The sequence below is a fragment of the Arvicanthis niloticus genome, chromosome 7 (genome assembly GCF_011762505.2).
Source record: "Arvicanthis niloticus isolate mArvNil1 chromosome 7, mArvNil1.pat.X, whole genome shotgun sequence".
In the NCBI taxonomy this organism is placed as follows: domain Eukaryota; kingdom Metazoa; phylum Chordata; class Mammalia; order Rodentia; family Muridae; genus Arvicanthis; species Arvicanthis niloticus.
This window is the reverse complement of record NC_047664.1, coordinates 10,983,231-11,005,598: the sequence shown is the minus strand read 5'-3', so window position 1 is coordinate 11,005,598 and position 22,368 is coordinate 10,983,231. Positions and strand designations below refer to the sequence as shown.

Genomic DNA, 22,368 nt, shown 5'->3' with positions numbered 1-22,368 from the left:
GGAAAACAAAAACAAAACAAAACAAAACAAAATAAAAACAAATAAAAGGAGGAAAGGCTTCTTTTTGGATCCCAGTTTGATGTTTTCAGTCCCTTCAAAAAAAAAAAAAAAAAAAAAAAGAATTTCCCACTTTGCATCCTCTTCTAAAGGTTCCAATGTCCCTCAATATGACTATTCCAAAGTTTAAGCTTCTACAGTCATTTAAAACATAACATTTGCTATTAATCTATGTATCAACTGTTATTAACGTCCCCACAACAGCCTTTCACTTGTAGACAAGAGTTCAAAGCCTGAGAGGCCATCAAAAGCAGCAGGTCTGGGATTAAGATGGAGGTAGATTTGTCTTTAGGACCGGGATTCTTATCCACAAATCTAAGCTGAGTGGCTTCAAGAAAAGGAGGTATTTCTGTCGTTTGGTATCAGATGTGTCATTTGAGCTGAGATTAAGGATGAGAGGCAGTTCCTGGGGTGGACAGTGGTACCCCTAGAATCCATAGAGCTGGACAGCGAGTCGCTAAGACAGTGGCCTTTGATGAGCTGGGAGCACGGGAAGAGCAATGTGCAGGCAGGTAGGAATTTCTTCTGCATTGAGCTTTTGAAACATGATTTCTCCCTCAGTGGACTATTACAAAGATGAATTTTACTGTTGATCATGTAGATACAATGTGTCCTTACCTGTTCTTGGTGGCTACTAGAATGTTTGTTAGAAATATTCACCCCCTCTCATTCCTTTCTGGTGTCCTGTGTACCTTTGTGTAGGAGGGAATGTGAGTTGGAGGCACACTCAGGAGCTCACCTTCTGATTTGTCTCTAGCTCCTTGGCTCCTTCACCTTCCTCATTCTTCTGCATGTCTAGGGTAACAAAGCGTGCCCAGGCTTTTTCTTCAAAGATGTTTGGAAACCAAAGACAGAACAGACATGCAAAGGTCAAGAAGAAATATGTTATGGAATTCTGAGGAGCCACATATTTCTCATCTGTGATAGTGGTAATTAAATGTTGGCTGTAGGTAACTCAATACAGAAATGTCATGATCTTGACAAATATATAGACTAGCTTTGTGTTTTCAAAATATTTTCCCATATATTTCTTAACTGCATATTTATAACCACTTGATGGAGTAAGTAAGGTGTGATAGTAAGTGTGAGTAAGGATCATTGATTGTGATCCTTACAATTGCAGAAACTGGGGTCCAGACTCCAGACCATGTGTTTAGCAATTTTGTTTATCAACTCTAGTTTTTCATTTCCCATTTTGGACTGCTTTCCAAAGACCTTAGAAGAGACAAATAGATGTCAACATTTCTCGAAAACTTCATACCGTATTACTCCCAGTCACGCTGAATTTCCAGACCATTGTGGGGAGGATCTGGGAGGAGTTTGATCAGAATATATTGTATGGTTTTTTTTTTTTTCAATTAAAAAATAAAAACAAAAATTTCAGGTTGAAGCTTCCTCCTTTGCTTCGGCCTCTCTCTTATATTTTTGGTTGTGAGCCTAGCCTTTAACGGCTGAGCCATCTCTCCAGCCCTCGGCCTCTCTCAATAAAATCTGCCATCCATTTAGCAGCTATCCCACGAGATCCTGCACATACCCCTGTAATTACAGATATTACATCATACAGTTATAATTTGTTTACCTGCCTCCCCAGTCTCCTGCTTCATTTTCCTCTACCCCTAGGGATGGTGAGACACAGTCTATTCATCTTTGATTTCCCCCATACCTGGAACGTTGCTAGACACAAAAATTCAAAAGGTAAGTATGCATTTACCTGTAATTTGTCACACCTGTGGCCCCAGGTAACTTGCATGCATCTTCTTTCCTTAAGAGCTGTTTAGACTAATCTCTTTATAGTTTAACTGCTATTATTTAGTTAGTGCTGCATTTTTTTTTGCTATTGGGATAGAATATATAATAGAATTATAGTTCTTAAAATTATTTTTTAAATATATCCAAATGGATATATTCATAGACTTCAACATGTCATATATGTGATACACATGATATATATCTATATATACAATATCTATAATATATATATACACACACATATATATGTATAAAATTTTATTTTCAATGCAAACAACATGGAAATACAAAGCAAAAAATAACCTAAATAATAAACTTTTAAAAGAACTTTTAAAATGAGAAATCAATGATCACAAAACACCAACTCCTGCAATGAATGCCTTAGGCTTATCCTAGTAAAAACATAGTAAATTTAGTTGAAGATGTTATTGGTTGTCTGGCTCTTTTAGAATTTAAATGCATATTTTTAAATGAATAAAAATTTATTTAGGTAATTATTAATTTAATTTGTTTTGAGACAGGGTTTTTCTCTCTAGCCTAGACTTGCCTCAAACTCATTATGAAGCCTAGGTTGGCCCTGAATTCAGCCTCCCAAATGCTAAGACAACAGGCTGGTTTTGACTTTTATTACTTTTACTTTTTTAAATAGCTATCATAGCATACAGAGATGAGTGGTCATGATTTTTTCAAATGTTTCTACCCGTTGCCAAAACTCAACAATATGTATGTAATTATGACCTTCTTTTCCAATTAAAATGTAATGCTGGTTCCATGATAGTGGAAACAATATTGTAATACTTATCCTTTAAAATCTTGCTTTAGGGTGATAGCTGATATTGACCCTCAACAAGAGCTAATGTAGCACTGATTAAAGAGCCGTCTGCGTAGGAAGAGAGAAACAGTTCTTGGGGAGAGTGTAGGCAGAACTGGGGTTGAGGCTGTGGAGGGCCCAGCATTAGCCTCTTCTCCACTGGAGGACCGGGCAGGCCCCAAGCGTCCTAGGCCTGGCTCAAACATTACTCGTTATGTGGGTGGGCATTGCATTTTTACTGAGATAACTCAATCAATTCTCTGCTGACTTTTATTCTGATATGGTGCAATCAAGGCTTTGATGTGTCAGCTGAAGCTATTGATCCTTTGTTCCAACATGCCGATTTTCAGACTGCTCGCACAGATTGGTAACTTTCTATTTGATTTGTAAGCTTTTCATTTATTTTCTTTTCTCCTTTAAGCCTTTTGAGGGAAAAAAAACCCTGCATTGGCAGTATCATGTGTTTCCTTAACACTGACATCTGATTGACAGTCTGTATGGTCTATTTTTTTTATCCATCTTGTGTCGTTCTGTGTTGTTATTCTCTCCCTCTCTCCCTCTCTCTCCATACCTCTCCCTCTCCCTCTCTCTCTCTCTCTGTCCCTGTCTCTCTGTCTCTGTCTCTCTCTGTCTCTCTCTGTCTCTCTCTCTCTCTTTCTCTCTCTCTCTCTCTCTCTCTCTCTCTCTCTCTCTCTCTCTATGTGTGTGTGCTCATGCTGGTTACTTTTTTTGTCAATTTGATACAGGTTAGGACCATCTGCCTCCATTACATTGGCCTTTAGGCAAGTTTATGGGGGGGGGGCATTTCTTTGATTAACAATTGGTGTGTAGGACTCAATTAATAGTGAATGATTCCAGCCCTGCGCAAGTGGTTTTAGAAGGTACACATAAGGTAGCCGAGCGTGAGCCCAGAGAGCAAGCCACTAAAGCAGCGTTCTTCCATGGTTTCTTTAGCTCCTGCTTCCAGGTTCCTGCATGATCTCCCTCAGTGATGGATTGTGACCTGAAAGTTATAAGATAGAATATACCCTCTTCTCCCTGTCTTCGTTTCTATTGCTGTGAAGAGACATTATAATCACAGCAACTCTTACAAAGGAAAATATTTAATTGGAACTGGCTTACAGTTTCAGAGGTTTAATCCATTACTGTCATGGCAGGAAGCATGGCAGCGTGCAGGAGAAGGGGAAGAGAAGGAGCAGAGAGTTCTACATCTTGATCTGCAAGCAGCATCACACTGGCCAGACTTGAGCATAGATGACCTCAAAGTCCACCCCCATAGTGACACACTTCCTCCAACAAGGTCACACCACCTAACAGTGCCAAGCATTCAAACACTAGGGTCTATGGCGGCCAGTCCTATTCAAATCACTACAGTCTCCCAGCTGCTTTTGGTCATTGTGCTTATCCCATCAACAGAGAGCAAACCAGAGCACAGTGTAACTCTCCAGAATGAAGCTCACAATTTAGCCTCTTCAGCCTGGTTTCAGTCAGGCACTTTAATGCATTCACAACGTGGTGTGTTGGAGTTTTCAACCATTTAGTCGTACTTTTCTATGTCCTTCCATTCCCAAACGCTTTCCTTTTACCCTAGAATCTCTTGGGAAAAGCATTTTAGGGTTTCCTAAAGAACACATTTTTGTGGTTTTAATTTTTTCTCATTCTATTTTTAATGATGATAAGCGTTCTTAAATGCTTTAATCTCCCTTCTAACCCACCGCCTACCAAAGTGGAAAAGAAAGGTTATTAAGATACAGGAGAAGTGGACTTGTTTAGAAATGTTTCTTTTGAGCAAATCCCATTTTCGTTGCGAGGAAATCAGCTGTTCAGTTCACGGGAGTCATTGGCGGTGGCTTGATTCACCGGCTTGATCCACTCGCAAACACTTCTCCAATATACCAGCCGTTCAGTTCGATAGTGTCGGGATAGAGAACACAAACCAGCAGTGGCAGCACTGTAGTGCCAGGGAAATGTCTGTGATCTCCAAAAAAACGGACAGGATCTGAGCCGATGCAATCACACTAGGGTCTTTTTATTTGCAATAGCTTGGACCCCTCAGTGCTCCTTTGTCGTGGAGGAAGTTTTGGTGAAGAGTAGCCGTGAATGTCTATCGGGGAAACATTTTATAGAAATCTATAAGCATGTGTGTCTGTGTGTGCACGCGTCTCTCTCTCTCTCTCTCTCTCTCTCTCTCTCTCTCTGTGTGTGTGTGTGTGTGTTTGAGCATCTAATTGGAGAGCTACCATGGCCTTTGACATAATTGGCTGGTGCTGGGAGTCATATCATAAACTTAATTTTTTGCTTCCCTCTGCACTGGTAGTCATTAGGCAGGGGGTAGGCTTGTAACTAACCTGGGATTGTAGATCTGTTGGAGGAATAACCTGAGATGCTGGTCTTAGGGGTGCAACCTGGAGACTAAATTCTTGTTGGGGATTAGCCTAGAGACTGGAGCTAGGCTCAGGTTTTGTTGGCGGGTAACTTGGAAACTAATTTTAGGTTTCTGGCCTGTTTACCTGAGTTCAAACTTAGGTCAGGTTCTCTAGCCTGAGACAACCAGGCCTCAGGCAAATTGGCACAAGTCAGCAAGAGGGACCATGACCACCAGGGACACTGGGAGAAGTACTTGGCTGTGCCTTTCTCAGCAAAGTGAAGATCAAGAAGTGTTGCAAAGCTAGCCATGCAAGCAAGTTAAGCCCTCGGCACTGTCCGTTGAGTCTTATTTACACTCCCTCCAAGCATCACGTGTCCCTCCATGTCTTGCCTCACTAAGTACATGTCTTGCTTCAGCATGTGAGTCTGTCTTAGCGAAAGTTCTCATGAGTCTGTATCAGCTGACATCACTCTGCCAGTCAGCCAGAGTCCTTGAAAGTGGTGAGAAGCCACCAGAGCACCACCAGAGCACCATCGGAGCACCACCAGAGCACTACTGGAGCACCACCGGAGCACCACCAGAGTACCACAGAGCACCACCAGAGCACCACCCGAGCACCACCAGAGCACCACCGGAGCACCACCGGGGCACCACCGGAGCACCACCGGGGCACCACCGGAGGAGGTTTTGGTGCACTTCTCTCTATGGAATTACGACAGAGCTCAGCTATGTATTGTAAGCTGAACCAATACATACGTGTCATTAGCAAAGAATCCTTCATCACTCATCCTTTCACGTGCTTGCTTTAGCAGAACATCCTTTCACCTGTGTCTGCTTTAGGAAAACACTCCTTCACATTTGCCCCAGCAAAACATTATCCAACACAACTGACATTCAAAGAAACCAGAAGCTTCCACTTCGTGTTTTCTATTCAAACTCTCCATGATTTCCCTCTAAAGCTGTTGTACGTTCTTTTGAGATGCCTTTAAGATGCATTTGGATTTAGTCTCTTGGAACTGGAGTGATTTTGGTGTTTCTTTCATCGACCATGTCTGTCTTTAGAGCTGAGCTTTCAGCATCTCATGAGCTAAAAAGTTTGTGAGTTTTCTTTATCAAGAAAGTCTAATGTATCCTCAAGTGAAGAGGTGGTCTTGTTTGCATCTTGTTTGCTTACCTGCTATTTGTTTTGTGTGCAGGGTATTTTGCCTGCATGTATGTCCGTGCACTGTGCCTGTGTAGGTCAAAAGAGGACTAGATCCCCTGGTACTAGAGTTACAGCTGGTAATGAGTGACCACATGCATCCTGAGGCTTGAACTTGGGTCCTCTAGAAGAGTAACCAATGCTCTTAACCACTGACCCATTTCTCTAGGCCATCTTTTATTTATTGGTGTTTGGAATCAAGTCCAGGGCTTTTCACATGATAACTAATACTGTACTACTGAACTGCATCTGTGACCTGTGACATTTTTTGATAACTGCTGTCTAACAAAGAGCTTGTAGCTTCAGAGGATTGTGTTCTAGGTGGGTGGCTCAGGGCTATGTGATCTGCTATAAGCAAGCCTAATTGCACCTGAATGCACATGGTCTGATATTCATCTACCCAACTAGCAAGAACTTTTGGCTAGTTCTCGTTCTATCTTCAAAATGTGTTGAGTTCTTATTATAAAATCAATCCTGGCAGTAGAAACCATAATCTCCAAGAAACCCAAAGAACTAGTGTTCAGTTCATACCAACAAGGTTATAGTGTTTTGAATAGGAAATGTAACCCAGAGGCTCAGATATTTAAGTACTTGGCCTCAAGTTGGTGGCGCTGTTGGAGAGGTTGTTGTACCTTTGAAGTAGAGCTTCGCTGGAGAAAGTACATCACTGGGGTGGGGGTTGAGTCCTCACTCTGAGGGTGCTCTCCCTGCTTAAGGCGCATGTTTGAGGATGTAAGCTCTCAGCTTCCTGCTCCTGCCGCCATGCCTGCTGCTTGCTGTCATGCTTTCTAGCCACAATGGACTCTTATCCGTCTTTCCTGTAAGCCAAACACTCCCGTAAGTTGCTTTGGGTCATAGCGTCTTATCATAGCAACAGAAAAGGGACAAATCTAAGGTACTATGCACCTGTTACAGACTTCTAAAATTTATTACTTTTTGTGGCAGTCAGCAGGCTCTCTTTTGTTTCTATTTCTGGTTGCCAGTATTCTGTCTGAGCACCATAATTGATAGACTTGAACCTTGCCAGGGTATTTTTTTTTTTTCTCTAAACAAACACCCAGCAACTAAAATCTCACCTCAGTAGGGCTTAGAGTGGAGGCCAGGAACAGCTAAATCATGCTCTGCAGCTTTGTTCATTGCAAAAATGGAAAGATATTATTTATGCAGTGCTTAGTGAAAAATGGAAAAGGGTGAGTGTGGGCAGAGGAACCAACCTGTAAGCCCTGGACACTGCATGCTCTAAAGCAAACCTAGGGGCAATCATCAAAGCCTTACTGATCATACCCACATCCTGTACACAAGTGTGCTAGTGGTACATACTGTGGCAGAGAACTCATGCTACCTACATACTAGGATGTGCTTACTTCTCTCCTGATTCATTTATTTCTTTAGCCCAGAGTCTTAAGTTTTCGGTAACTACCAAGCAGGTCTTCTCTCCCTGAAAATGCCTTCTTCTGTGTACGCAGACACATGCAGGAAGACAGAAGCAGTGGCCTGAATGTCACCAATGGCACCTACATAATGAGGTGGATCTCAGGACAAATCAATGGAAACAACTTAGCTTTCCATAGTTTTTTGTTGGAGCCAGTTTTTGTCTTTTCAAAGCAAGTATCCCTGGATGGGGACCATCAGTGATAATTCTATTCATAGCCCTGCTATTTTCTGCATTTGGCTCCTAAAGTCACCCTAGGGTTAGGTTCCAGTACACTAAGTCATCTTCAGAAGGAAGCCTCTGTGAAGACCTCTGAAGCCACAGAATTTGACACCTTTTATTTCTTTAAACAATATCTCATTTTCCTAATATGCTAGTGATTCCAGCATAGAGCTTCACTGTTCTCTTACTCAGGACTTTGCTGTGAGTGACTTGTCTGAGGAAAATGACAGAGCCACTAATGGAGACTTCTGAGCTTTCAAGGGCACCATGGTTTGGGTGCAAGTGTCCTTCTCCTAGAAAGTGTTCTGTCTCCTGTTCTTGAGGCAGAAGTGGCCTTGAGTGTCTATATGTAGATTCAAACGTCTCAGGCTTCTCTACATTACCAGGAATGTGGTTACCTAAGGAATTGATGGAATTACCTGTTAGCTCTTTTAACTTTCTTTTAGGGAAGTAGATTCAGAAGGGATATTAATCCTGGAATACAAATGTTGTGGGTGGCCCAGCTTTGGTTAGCTCCCTGGCTGCCGCCATGTTCTCGCTCTATGTTCCCATACTAGCAGTGGCAGAGGTGCTGGCCCTGGCTCCACAAGATGTTAGCATGGCTGCTGTCTCTGCCAGTCAGCTCTGTGGAGTCTATGACTCTAAACATGGCTCAGGGGCCAACTCCGCCACCCCCATGTGGTAGATATATTTTCCCAGTACCCGGTAAAAAGAAGACTCTTAATGCTTAAAGATTATCCAATAGATTCATAGATCAGCAGATTCTCAATACACAAGATGCCCACACAAATAGAATTGTTATCCCAATATCTAACCTTTTGATATAAATAATTCTTCAAGACTGCTAGAGACCCATACATCTGCAGCTATCTTTCTCTCTTCCTCCTCTCCTTCTCTTCCTCTCCTTCCTCTTTCCTGTCTCTTTCCAACTCCCAGCTCCACCCACCTCTTCTACTGCCCAATCACTGAGCTCCACTGCAAATACAATGGGCAGGAAAATTCCTGCCACATACAAATATGTAGCTGTGTCATGCACGTGCATGCACACATATACACACACACTATTATACTATCAGATGATGGTTATGTGTATATCCATATATGTGTATGGATGTATATATATATATATATATATATATACATACATATATAAAGTGAACATTGAGCAATCACTGGCTAAACAGTGAAACTAGCTCTAGCATGCATTAGAATGTTTGGCAGTTGTAGGGAGAAAGCTATAATTAAAAATAATGAGGAAATAGCCCCAGAGATATCAATCTTGTGAGGTTGCTTAATAAAGAAATAGGTAGTAAAGATTTCATTGCCTAATTTATTTCACCTATAATGTTTCCAAGCAATTTTGTTTCTTGCCTCCAGATGGTTTGGGTAGAGTTCTAGTTATCATGATGGTGACTCGATTGTTCTCAACTCTAGTGATTCCTGGGGTAAGGGGAAGTGTTTTGCATGTGATAGACAGTCAGCAGATGCTTGTTGATTAAATGAATGAGTACTGTTGGAATACAAGTCAATCTGCAGTAAGTCATGATGACTTATTACTGCCTTCATCCACTCACCTAGGACAGCTGGGCTCTGTCGTAAACGAGACACTGTTCTAAATACTGGGCATGTAGCAGTGAGTCAGGTATAAAAGATCTTCCTTATTAAGAAGTATATATAAACATATGTATATGTGTATGTATATTCACATACATATACATATTTATAAACCATATACATATGTACACACACACACACACACACACACACACACACACACACACACACACACACGGTTTCTCTGTGTAGCCTTGGCTGTCCTGGAACTCTCTCTGCACAACAGGCTGTCCTTGAACTCAGAGATCCACCTGCCTCTGTCTGTCAAGTGCTGGGATTAAAGGTGTGTGCCATGGCCTCTCAGCTGAGAAACATATTCTTAAAGAGATGCCAGAACATAAACCAACAAGAAAATATGCCATGGTGATAGGCTATGGTTGGTGATGCAAATACATTACAAGCTGGAAACTGGGAAAAGGGTCTTCTGGCAGGAGCTGGGGAGAGCTGTAATTGTGACCAGAAGCACAATGCTGAAGTCAAGAGAGGGCTAGAAAGAAATATAAAACTCGCATGTCTAATAATATTCTCAGCCTCTTGCAGACTAATACAAATATAGGTCATAGTGTCAGCCTGTAGGATGTAGTCCTAATAGCTGAGAGAGAGTAGCCATGCGTAATGTTGAGAAATAACCAGCAAAGGAGTTGGCTAGAAAACCTTGGACTAATTCTGATCCCTCTGAGGGCAGACATCGGTTGAATTTACCTTTCTCTCCCCTGGGAGAGACCTGGAGAACTCAGAGCTTGCCAAAATATGGGCTTGTTAATTTAATTGCTCTTTGTAGAGTTGGCTTTCCTCATTTAATGAGTGTGTTCCGGGCAACAGAGCCACCTCCTGGAAGGTTGCAGGTCTTTACTATCCCGGAGGAAGACGTACCTTGTTCACAAGGGTATTCTAGCTTCTGATTGGTGCCCAGCTGTGTTGGAAGAATATTCCCTAAACAATGGAAAGAATCACGCTAGCACACGGGGTTTCCTTGGCTGCACACATGCAGAATGGAGATGCCGTAAAACATCTCTCAAGTTGCAACTCTTCAGTCAACAAGAAAGATTTATTAAGGCTAGGGAATAAGACTTGGGGGGCAGATCACAGCCATTTTATTGTCCTTCTCACCCCGCCCCAGGACTCCTCACAACAGCAACTAAGAATAGATGCACATTAGTCCTCTTTTAAGTTCTCTGCATGTTTGCTTTTCTTCCCTTTCAGATTTGGAGAACTCCTCCTCCGACTGCAGTGAGCAGCACTGGTCACAGGCGTACAGTATACACTAAAGCTTAAGACGGGAGGAATGTCCAAAGAATGTTCAGAATTCCGGATGAAGAGGGAAATGGAGACCCAGGCTGGGAACAGTGAAGAGGGCATTTTCCAAACCGTAGATGCTTCTTGATGGTCTGTGGGATCTAGATTTCTGCAAAGGCTGAAGGCTTACAGCATACATTTCATCCCTGCTCTAGACCTCCCTGTAAGGATGCTGGGCTGAGACAGAACATAAAGGAAGGACAAGGTAGCATTAGGAAGTGACCCAGAGGGGGCTTTCAGCCCAGGGTCAGCGGAGTCAAATGGGAGTTGGGTAGAGTCATGATGACAACCATGGAGAAGGTAAGTGGCCGCTTATTTCATAGAGACTGTGAAAACTACTTTTTCCAAAGGCTTTCTAACCACGTGCACATAAGACTTTCCCCAACACACTTGAACTTAGGTAGGGCCCGTGAATAGAGAAATGAGCAGATTTGATATAGATAGCCTCCATACTGAGCTAGCAAAAATAGAGCTTTTGCAGCTTTCCCCTTTAACTGAGAGTGGAGATGTCCCTAGATGGAAGGAAACAGAAAGCTGGAATGTAGGGTCTTTGGGAAGACCTGTGTCTCAAAACAACAAGAGCCAGATGAAAAGGCATGGGTTATTAACTTCTGCCACCTGTGCTCCTTCTTTGAGCACGCTGTGACTGACGGGTGGAGATAAATGCTGGCTACAATTATAAAAGTTATGTGTCTCCCCTTTTCCTGTTCTGGCAATAACAATGAAAGAAAGCCAGTGGTTTTTGTTGTTGTTTTGTTTTGTTTTTAACTTTTCAGTCACCTCTGCAGTTAAAGTTCAATAACAAGACAAAATTGGAGCTGTGGTCAGGCTGTCTTGGGAGGCCTAAGGAAAGCAGCTGTGTAAGAACTTAGGCTTCTCAGGTTACTGCATCTCTCCAACTACCTTCTTTCTCATTATTCCCAAAGGAGCCTGTTTGATCTGGAATTGGGTGGAAGATCGGTGTTTTCATGAGCACACGAAACTTATTCCTAAATCAAACGGCCAATGCGGCTAAACAACAATGACAAAACCTTAGTGTTTCCGAGAACCAGCCCCAGGAAGAATCCCTTCCGCCTCCGAAGTTCTTGAGATAGACCTCAGGGATTTTTCTGTACCACTTCAGTGAGGGGAAAGCCTAGAGGTAAGTTTAAATACTTTTCAAGTCTTTTCGCCAAGCTTCGGCCAAAACATCAAAGCCAAATAGTTACTCATTTGAGACATCCCAGGGTAGCCTGGATGTGAGTAACGCTGTTGAGCAACTTCACATCTGCCCTGAATGTGGAGCGAGACCGGTGTGTGAATTGGAAGGAGTAGAAACCCGAAGAGAAAGTTGGGATTATGTGGGATTTCAAAGCCAGTTCAGAGAGTTAGGGCCTCTGGCTCCCATGCTCAGAACTGGGACTTTGGCACCAGCAGGCTTCTGTTTGCAGCTAGTCTCATGTGGCTACCGGGCCCAGAGAGGCTTAAGACTACAATGTTTCCACTTAGTATGTAGGAGATATGACTAAGCTGGCTTCAAGAATATTACTTAAGTACTTGATTAGATTTGAAAAGCTGTGATAAAAAAGCATGGTTAGGAGATTTCTGCAGAATAATAAGAATCTGTTTCCTATATATTTATTTCAACTGCAAACGACGGTGAGTCTGTGTGAGATGGTCTGTGTTCAGGAAAACCAAAACAGGAACAATTATACCTCATAGGCTAAGGTTTTCATTTGCAGTTAAGACCGTTAAGCATAAATTCTTATTTGTCCTATGCAGGTTAAGGTTTCTGTTTATAGTTAGAAAATAAGTTCCTGCTTGTCCTGTGTTAAGTCCTTGCATGTAAAGGTTTCTATTTGTAATTAAGAGTAAGTTCCTGTTTCTTAGATCTGATGTAAACTGCAAAACATGTTTATCAACCTAAGCTTGTGACCCCATTCACATGATATATACCCTTAGCCTTATTCCTTCCTGTTCATTGTATGTTGCTAACGGTGTCTAACAGCCAACTTTCTCGCCCCTGTGAACACCTTCTCTCTCCTAGAAAAGGATCTCAAGAGGCCAGCAGGGGCTATTCTCTCAGATTCTGTCTTAGCACCAGTCAGCTGGCCAGTTCCAAGTGCACCCCAAAATACAGCTTGGTCCAATTGGACAATAGTGGATTTGGTCTTTTGTCCTTGAGGTTCTCAGGTAGACTTAGGATGAGAATTTACAGGCAATCTAACTTACAGATATCAGGACTGAATGGCAACAGTAGATTTCTGTCATTTTAACCACTAGTGCTGTCTTATGCCTCTTTCTTTTTCTAGTCTCAAAGCTGTTGCAACATTTTCAATGATCATTTCTTCTCTGCTGCTGTTGTCTCCGCTTCGACGAATAGTAACAACAACTAAATAAGGAAAACATAAATACTCCAAGCATCAAAGAAACAACACTCAAAACTGCCGGACGGTGAGCACTGATCCAACTCTTTTGTACACAGCTTTATTAACAGTGGTGAGCTTACAAAAGAAGACGAAATACAGTGTTCTTTGTCGTTCTTTATAGGAAACCAGAATGTTTTAAGCCAAGGAGACTTCTGCCAAAATTTGCTGGATAAACAATCATAACAAACATTTTTAAAGGAGTATCCAAGATAAACATTTTGTGTCAAAATCCCTTCGAGGGGATGCTAAAAGGCATGTTATGGGGGGTAAATTGTAAATATTTTAATCCTTTAGTTCTAGTAATTTAGAATGGAAGGTATTGGGTATAATTTATATTGCTATGAAAAGGAGGCCTTTCATTGCTGCTCTGTGCCAGTGCTGGGGTAGGGGTCCAGCTCTCAGCAATTACAAAGTTTGAGTCTGTTGTAACTAAGAAAAAACAAATGCAACAAATTGACTTAAGTCCATTTAACTTAATAATTTAGCTGAATTCTGAAGACACTTGGGCAGGATGATGGGAGCAGGAGCAGAGAGCCTACTTCCTATTTCCACACACCTTCTATTTACATACACATTGTAAAACACACATATCATCATCACCCTGTCTTAAAGCATAGAACCTTTCAGGACTCACTTCCTTATTACCTCAGCTGTAACAGCTTCCTTGCATCCTCACCATCCAGGCCAGAGGGCAATGTCAAAGTGCCTTCTATTTGTGACCCATCCTTACAACAGGAAGTGAAAATGAAATGCGCTCAGCTTACCGAAATTAACTGTGAGTGAGAGATCACAGGCTGGCCCAGGAGCCCAGAGAAGATGGACATACTCTATTAAGATCTGGCTTCCTGGAGACATTCTTATCGGGTTTCTGGCCCATTCAGAAAAAGGCAGCTTGAGTTTTATTGTTTTGGCTGCTGGGTAACAAGGTATTTTCTGATAAGCTGAGCTGGTACATTTATTTAATCACGGAACTCAGGTACTAACGAAAATCACAAGTCATTTTCTTTGAGAAAAAAATAAACAGAAGAAGATGTTTGGGTCCTGACTTGGGGCTATAACTGAATAAAGGCGAGCGTGAACCACAGTAAAATCATGTAAGGTTTGCAGTTGGAAAGTGGACTGTGCTTTCGGGGAGAAGCAACTTGGGATGGATTAAAGACTTTGAAGGTAACAGAACGTTTTGCGTCTCCTTGTATTTGTGTCCTTAATGGCAGTGCAGGCTCTTCTGGGGCTCAGATACTCACTAGCTTTCAAGTACCGTGTTCTATCAACCTCAGCGCACCCTGGACTTGGTAAGCCCAGCTTTGTCTAATTCCCGTGTCTTCAGATTAATAACACAAAACATAAGTGACTGCAATTTACCCAGCTGTAATAGGGCTGTGGTTTACCTCTGGAAAGCAGCCATGTGGGCCTTACAGCCTACCTTACCAGCTCCAACAGAGGTCCCTCTATTTTCTGTCTCCCTCCCCATGTTTTAAATCCTAAGATGCTACAATGTGTTGGCATCTATTTCATCTAGAGCCTGAGGTCCATCTCGTCACACAGCCCTACATTCTCTACTGAGGCACAGCTATTAGTGCACATAAATGAATTACATCTATTTGTCCACGTATTATTATTAGCCCACACTGAAGCATCCTTCTCTCTCTCAAAATTACCCATATACTGTAGGCTTTTCTGTTGCAGAGGCATGCTTACACTGCCATGAGAAGATGCGACGGATGCCCTTAGCAAGTTGTGGCCAAACGATGCATTGAAAATGGAGTTGCATCGCTGCTAACTTAGGACCTTGGCCAGTGAATAGCTTGCTCCCCCAAAACATTTTCTCACAGTTTTGTTTTCCAACCCGCACAATCATGGAGTCAAAGGAGCAGGCGCCTTTAGGTTTTCCCTGTAATTGATGAAACTCCTCTTTCTCTGTGTGTTTTTGTGCTAATGGCATCTTACTTTTTTTTTACAGTCTGTTTCTGAGTGTCACCATTGAATACCCCAAAAAGAACTTTTCATAAGGGGTGATGAGGAAGGTCATTACAAGAATGTTTTATTTGAACCACTTTTCACAGTTGGAATAAAATGTAGTCATCCCTCAGTATCCTTGGGAGATTGGTACCAGGACATACCTCATCCCCTGCTAGGACACCAGTGCCTGTGACACACACGTGACACGCATGTCCCATCTACAGAATGGCATGTACTATTTACATACAACCTTCTCACACCTTCTTCTATATGTTATACTGTTTCTATGTTATTATAATATCTAATAACCCGCAATTGCTATGCAAACTGTTGTGCTGTATTGATGGGGGAGGGGAGAAATATTCAGTACATGTTTGCTATGCATCGTTTTCAAATATCTTCATCCTGAGTCTAGCTGCACCTACAGATGTGTTAACTCACAGACAAGGGAACTGGGCTTTAGACATGACCATTACAGCTATCACACACTTGTAGTAGGAAAGGCTGGGATTGGTGATAACCAAGATATAGTTCCAGATGCCTCTCCATCACTCCAAATTCTCTAATTGTACAGAAGGAAGGACTAGTTGATAGGCACTTCCTTCCCAAAACAAATATGCTATGAAAAATAAACTGATATATTAAAAGAAAACATGCATCATTTACTACAGTTCTTTCCCTTTCTTCCAAACTTGGCAGTTAACTCAAGGAAATGGTAGCAGGAAAATACAACTTTGCCAGGCGGTGTGGCGTATGCCTTTAATCCAGCACTCAGTGGGCAGAGACAGACAAATCTCACCGAGTCTGAGCACAGCTTGGTCTACCTAATGAATTCTAGGGCAGCCAGAGCTACATAGTGAGATCCTGTCCCCCTAGGAAAAAAAACCCAAAATACCCCCCCCCAAAAAAAACTAAAATGAAAACAAAACAGATACACCTTGATTTGCAAAGCAAGTTGGAATAAGTGGTATTAACAAAAGTAAATTATAACGAGCATTATTTTGGGGTTAATATTTTAAGTGCACTATCAGCATTCCTCAGTGAGGAGCTCATCTATTGATCTGGTGATTGCCAAGTCTGAGAACCCAAATAATTACTTCATCATCTCCACGTGAAAGAGGAGTCAGTAAAATTACTGCTGTTGGCTGTACAGTCAAAGGCTAAGGTGTAGTTAATGATATTGAAGAACATAGTATTATTTGGTGATTATTTGGGTTAACGTTAGAGGCAATTTAACCATATCTGTGTAAGATAAAGCTGTACCTGGTGGTACAGGTTTGTAATCCCAGCTACTGGGTATGCTGATGCAGGAGGATTTTAAATTCAAGGCCAACCTAGTAAAATCCTACTGTAAAATAAAAAAAGAGGTCTGAGAGGTGGCACAAACCTTTAATCCCAGCACTCAGGAAACACTGGGAGTTTGAGGCTAGCCTGGTCTACCTAGTGAAACCCTGTCTCAAAAATGAAAATAAAAGAGGGCTGGATATGTAGTTCCCTGGTAGAGTGCTAGTGTGTACCAGGTCCTTGGTTTACTATCCAGCACACACACACACACACACACACACACACACACACACACACGAAAGTCTCTCTCTCTGAGGATAAGGGATTACAGTGGAAATATTTCTAAGAAAAATGCCAAATGCTTTAAATGGCAGAAAACTGTTCCTTTTCTGAGAGTAGGATTTTATGATGGAAAATGGCAGAAGCTTCAAGGACAGGATGGGGTGTACACACCATTAATCCCAAACTGCCACTTTGTCGTTTCCCAGGTAGAATGTATAGCTTTCCATCCACATCTCGTTTAGAGTTTTGTGGCTATGTCATGAGGTCTTTTTAAAAGCTCTTTCAAGTTAAGTAGGGGGAAAGAAATTTTTATGTTGAAATAATAGAATGAATAGGTGTACACTATTTTCACTTGGAAATGTGAAATGGGTATTTTCAACTCCACCCCCACCCCAAGAAACAGAGAGGAAAATACTCCTTTGGATAGGAAATTGCATAGTCAAGTAAGTTTCACGTGTACACCGTGGGAAAATCTCAGCGCCTGTGTAACTGCTGTGAATTTAGGAAGAGTGACTGTAACAAACTCCGTTGGCCACCCAGTGGCTGCAGAATGAAATTGCTTCTTTCGTTGGCTACAACCCTTTATTTTGTTGGTGGAAGGTGGGGGACAGACTGAGGTAGATGGTGCTAAACTAAGAATTTAAAGCCGTCCAGGGGCTCCTCTGGATCGACTTTGAACGACCATCACTGTAGTAAATGGTGTATATTTTCCTGGTGGCCCACTCACAGTTTGACCACATTGGGAAGCAATGCGTTCAGATACTGACCGGCACGGAGGACACCGAGCTGGCCCGTGACTCGCGGGACACGCTGTTGGGCATGGCCAGCGTGCAGCAGGACACGCCCACGGTGGCCTCGGGTAGCTCGTCGTCCTCCGTCCACTCGTTGAGCTCGGGGTTGAAGCACTGGATGCATTTCTTGTACTTCTTCTCGCCCTCGTTCCAGCCGCCCAGCAGGTAGGCTCGGCCGTGCAGCGCCGAGACACCCGCCGTGCTCACGCCCACGGGCAGCGGCGCCACGAAGCTCCACTGGCGCGCTGCGGGACTGAAGCTCTCCACCGTGAGCACGTCCACGCGCTCCCCGCGCGGCCCCAGCTGGCTGCCCCCCATCACGTACACCCTGTCGCCCAGCGCCACCGCGCAGTGCCAGCCTCGGGGCGTGCTCAGCTCGGGCAGCTCCTGCCACGCGTCAAGCGCGGGGTCGTAGGCGCACACGGAGCGCGAGTACGCGCTGCCGATGTAGCCGCCCGTCACGATCACGCGGCCGTCGGCCACGGCGCTGGCGTGGCAGCAGCGCGCCACCTCGAGCGGCGCTTTGGGTTGCCACTGGTTGGTGGAGGGCACGTAGCACTCCAGGGAAGCCAGGCTGCCCTCTGAGTTACGGCCGCCCATGGCGTACAGGAGCCCGTTGAACACGCTCAGGCTGAAGTGCGTGCGCTTCTGGTTCATGCTGCCCAGGTGGATCCAGGTGTTGAAGCGGGGATCGTACCTGAGATGACAGAGGACAGTTTGATTGCCGGAGCAGGGGGACTGTGTTGCAGAAGTGGGAATCCTGACCTTGTCCCCCGCCCTACAGGGAAGGGTCCCAGTTCAGCTCCACCTCTAACTTTCCCACCCCGCTACAGCTAGTGTTCCGCCTCCCCATCTCTTTCAGAAAAAAGAGGGGGGATACCCTTCTTTCTCCCCATTCAGAAAATATTTACTTTAGCCACACCCCAAAACAACCAGACCAAACCAAACCAAACCAAACCACAACAAAAGATTCCCACCAAAATCTCTTTCCTTTATCAATTCCCTCTCACCTCATCCCGTCCCCGGATTTAATGGGCCACAGGATAGAAACTGGGTATCTTAAGAGGGAACCTGTACATTAAAAGCGATTCTACCCATTTTTCAGACACCAATACCCCTAGCTCTTTCTTGCTGCTTAATTAGGATAGGAATTGCCTGATTGATTAGATTTCTTCTCTTAAAAAGCTCTCACTGGTCTGTCTTGGCCATTCATTGCACTGGTAGAAAGCAAAGCCACCTCTTTGAACCTGATACAAAGAGGCCAATGGAATTATGTATAAAAACATCAACAAAGACTTGATCTCTCTTAGTAGTGTCCTACTGGTAAAAGTTCCAGTTTATAGGTTTGTTTGTTTGTTTGTTTTTGTGCTGTAGTATTTTCAGTATATAAATCAATACAAAGAAAACTGGCTTGTGTATTAAACGGTGAGAAACCCAGCTGAAGGGAAGGAGGCAGAGCCAGTGAATACATGGACCCTTGTTCACAGAGTTCAGAAGTTCTGTCAATAGAGTTCACCCTTGTCCCAAATAAAACCGGAAGTATAGCCGGGCGGTGGTGGCGCACGCCTTTAATCCCAGCACTTGGGAGGCAGAGGCAGGTGGATTTCTGAGTTCGAGGCCAGCCTGGTCTACAGAGTGAGTTCCAGGACAGCCAGGACTACACAGAGAAACCCTGTATCTAAAAAAAAAAAAAAAAAAAAAAAAAAAAAAAACCAAAAAAAAAAAAAAAAAACAAACCAAAAAAACAAACAAACAAACAAACAAAAAACCGGAAGTACAGCTATAGATAAGAACTGAGCACAGGTCTGAAGCTGCGGCTTGGAGGTAGAGCGCTCGCTTCAGAGGTAGAGTTCTCGGCTCAGGACCAAGAAGGAATAAAAAATCTAAAAATCAATTGCTTGGATTATTTTTTTAAAAGAATATATTTATACCTATAAATACAAAATATATAGAGATGGTGTTAAGACAACAAATGACAAAAAGATTAATGGGGGTGTGGGAAGAGATGAACCCTTATTCACTGCTGTTAAGAGTATAAACAGTGACTAAAATCAATATGAAGGTTTCTCAGAAAGCTCAAAGCCGAACTGCCATCTGACCCAGAGGAGGTGAACCCAGGGAACTCTGAGTCAACACACGGTGGAGGCGAGCACACTTCTGTGCTTCTTGCTGCACCATTCACAGTAGCCAGGAGCTGGAATTAGTCAAGATGCTTACACAGACAAATGGACACAGAGAATGCGTGAGAAATGCACAATGGGAATGTTCAGAGACTAAAAAAATGAAAGTATGACGTTTGGGGAGAAATAGATGCAAATGGAGAGCATTATCTTAAACAAAGTGTAAGTTAGATTCAAAATGACAAGTCCACGTGTTCTCATAAGCAGAATTTAAATCTCTTCGCATCTCTCTTTGTGTCTCTCTCCCTCTCCCTGTGTGTGTCTGTCGGTTTGTCTGTCTATCTGTGTCTGTGTCTGTGTCTGTGTGGATGTGATAAAAATAGGAAGGTAACCATGAAAGGGGAGGGAAAAATTTTAAGGGCAGGGTGTTAACAAAATTTGTGTGATATGGAAACAGAGGGAGGACTCGTAGGGAAGCACAAGGGAACCAATAAGAGAGAGGCAGAGCAGGGAAACAGAGTGGGCAAGGGGTGTGCATAAGAAAGCGTAATGGCATATGCGTATGAACGTGCCGAAATGAAATCCATCTCTTTGCATGCTAACTGAAAAAAAATATTAAAAAGTAATAAATTAAAATTAAAAAATTAAAAAAGTAATAAATTAAAAGTAAATAAAAGAAATCTAGGGTGCATACGTCTTGGATGCACTTTATCAAAAATGTGCAAAATCTCTAAAGCAGTACTACGGCTACTACTACTTGGCTAATGAACAAAGATAGCAGGCATTATTTATTCTGGGTCAAGGCAATTTTGATTCATTGGTATTACCAGCAAAGCAATGGGTACCTGCAGAAATTGCTGACTGCGTGCTTGGCTTGGTTTCTTGCATCGTTCTGGTCCTCACCACCGGCTACATAAAGGAATCCATCCATCACAGCCACACACTGATTAAAACTCTTGGCTGGCATTTCTGTAAGCTTGTTCCATCCATTTTCAGGGTCTCTATATAAAACATCTCTACTGAGGGACTTCTCAGTCAGGCCAGGGCGTCCCCCGACAGTGATCAGAACTCGGCAGCCGCCTCTGATTCTTGTTCGCCTAGATTGCAGCGTGTTTTGATGATAAGGCAGTAAGTGATAGTTCATAGCATCCACAAGCAGTTTATGACAATCGGCGTCTTGCATCATCCTCGGTACAGTTTGAACATAATTGACCAAGTCTTGTGCAGAGATGGTACCAAAGCGAATGTTGCTTAAAAGATCTGCAGCATGCTTCACTCTCTTTTGGTCGAATTCTAACCATTTCATTGCAATCTGGAATGCTACTAGCTCAGAAGGCAATTGTAAGTCATCATCTATGAGAAGCTCATTAATCTGTTCAAACGTCAGCTTCATAAATGGCTCTGATTCTGCAAATTCAATGAAGTTATCCCGGATAAATTTCTGGGCTGTTGCTTTTGCATTCTTCAAGCAATATGTCTCGGCAATGTTAACCACATACATGCAGTTTTCAACACTGATCTCTTGTATCAGAAAATCACTGCACATCTTCACAAGAGTGTGGATCTGAAGGTACACGGCGGCAGAAATGATGCTTCCTATTGTGTACAGAGAGAGGGTCAGCTTTCCTGTGTAAGCATATGCGATCACTGTGGCCAGGCCTAAAGGGGCGATATCATTGAGGTCTACCCTTTTCGTCGACGGATCATTTTTAAGGATGTTATAAAAGTACTCACTGCATGAAGCCATCACTGATTTATGGACATCAAAGGACTTGGTTTTGGTACCAATGACTAAATCACATAGAAAGCTCTCTTGCCGCATTTTACTTAAACCTTCCAGTAGGTTGGGGCCGTAAGAAGTGTCTGTTAGTTCAGAAGAAACACAGCTAAGGCTGTTGCCTCCCTCCAGGAGCCCATTTAGAGCATTCAGCTTGTTGAGGGGGCCGTCTTCTACGATGATAGTCATCTCGTTGATCTCTGCTTTGTTCTTCTTGATAGTCTTCTTTTTGGGTGCCATGTTAGCTGCAGCGCTGTCACAGTCAACAGCTCACTGAAAGAGAAGGATATGAATATATTTTAATTGTGCTTTGGGCTTTGAAATATCATACTAGAAACCTTATAAGAATAGCTTTATAATTGCATAAAGTAGGTTAATCCTCAAAATATGTTTAAAGACATCAAGCGAGATGCTTAATGTCACATCTCAGTGACATTATTTCAAGCCTCAAACATTGACTGTGATTCTAGAAATGTGTGTATTTTCAGATGAACTCTCCCAAAGGGTGTTTGGCTAAGCAATTCTGGCCCAGCAGCAACCAGCAGTTCTCTGGTTCAACTGTGGAATAGAAATATTGGAAAGGCTTAACCAAAAAGTGACCACCTGAAAGGTGTTCCTTTAAAAAATATTAAAGTTTAGGAATCCATGCAAACTTATAAAATATTATGAAAAGAGGACCCTTTTAGCAACATTGGTAGCAATGTGATAGGTGAAACCTAGTGTATTTGAAACTATACTTGTAGTTAGAATTTAGTGACTGTTATATAATATAGGGTTTGTCAGAGAATTTGATGCAAAGGATCTGTGTTCTTGTGACCTGCCCTCTCTGCTCCAAATGGCACTTGTCCCTATGCTTGCCCAGTAGGACATAGCAAGACAGCAGCATGGAGCCAGAGACCAGAGGCTCTGCCTGTTTGGGGCATTGTTTTTTCTTACTTTGCTCAAATTGTCATAGTTACATTCATATTTAACAAACATATGTTCTTTCTCATTGATT

The 22,368-nt window shown here is 42.7% G+C and overlaps 1 protein-coding gene and 1 long non-coding RNA gene across 5 annotated transcripts in view; one reads left to right on the top strand and one right to left on the bottom strand.

The window, feature by feature from the left end:
• Positions 1 to 1,666: 1,666 nt before the first annotated feature.
• LOC143443016 (uncharacterized) lies at positions 1,667 to 14,259 on the top strand. 3 transcript variants are annotated; one of them, XR_013111680.1, is made up of 5 exons: positions 1,667 to 1,752; positions 10,658 to 11,050; positions 11,677 to 11,891; positions 13,042 to 13,183; positions 13,280 to 14,259. It is a non-coding gene; the product is annotated as an uncharacterized LOC143443016 (long non-coding RNA). The 3 variants fall into 3 exon arrangements; XR_013111679.1 differs by lacking the exon at positions 1,667 to 1,752 and adding an exon at positions 2,826 to 2,984; XR_013111678.1 differs by lacking the exon at positions 1,667 to 1,752 and having other exon boundaries at positions 10,466 to 11,050.
• Klhl31 (kelch like family member 31) overlaps positions 13,201 to 22,368 on the bottom strand; it is a 64,719-nt gene continuing 55,551 nt past the window's right edge. For both annotated transcript variants that reach the window (XM_076937920.1, XM_034509129.3), the window contains 2 exons: positions 20,440 to 21,644; positions 13,201 to 18,171 (listed from right to left, as the gene is read on the bottom strand). In XM_076937920.1, the coding sequence (XP_076794035.1) occupies positions 17,439 to 18,171; positions 20,440 to 21,611 (1,905 nt within the window). In that variant the 5' untranslated portion in view covers positions 21,612 to 21,644 and the 3' untranslated portion in view covers positions 13,201 to 17,438. The remainder of the gene's footprint in view (positions 18,172 to 20,439; positions 21,645 to 22,368) is intronic.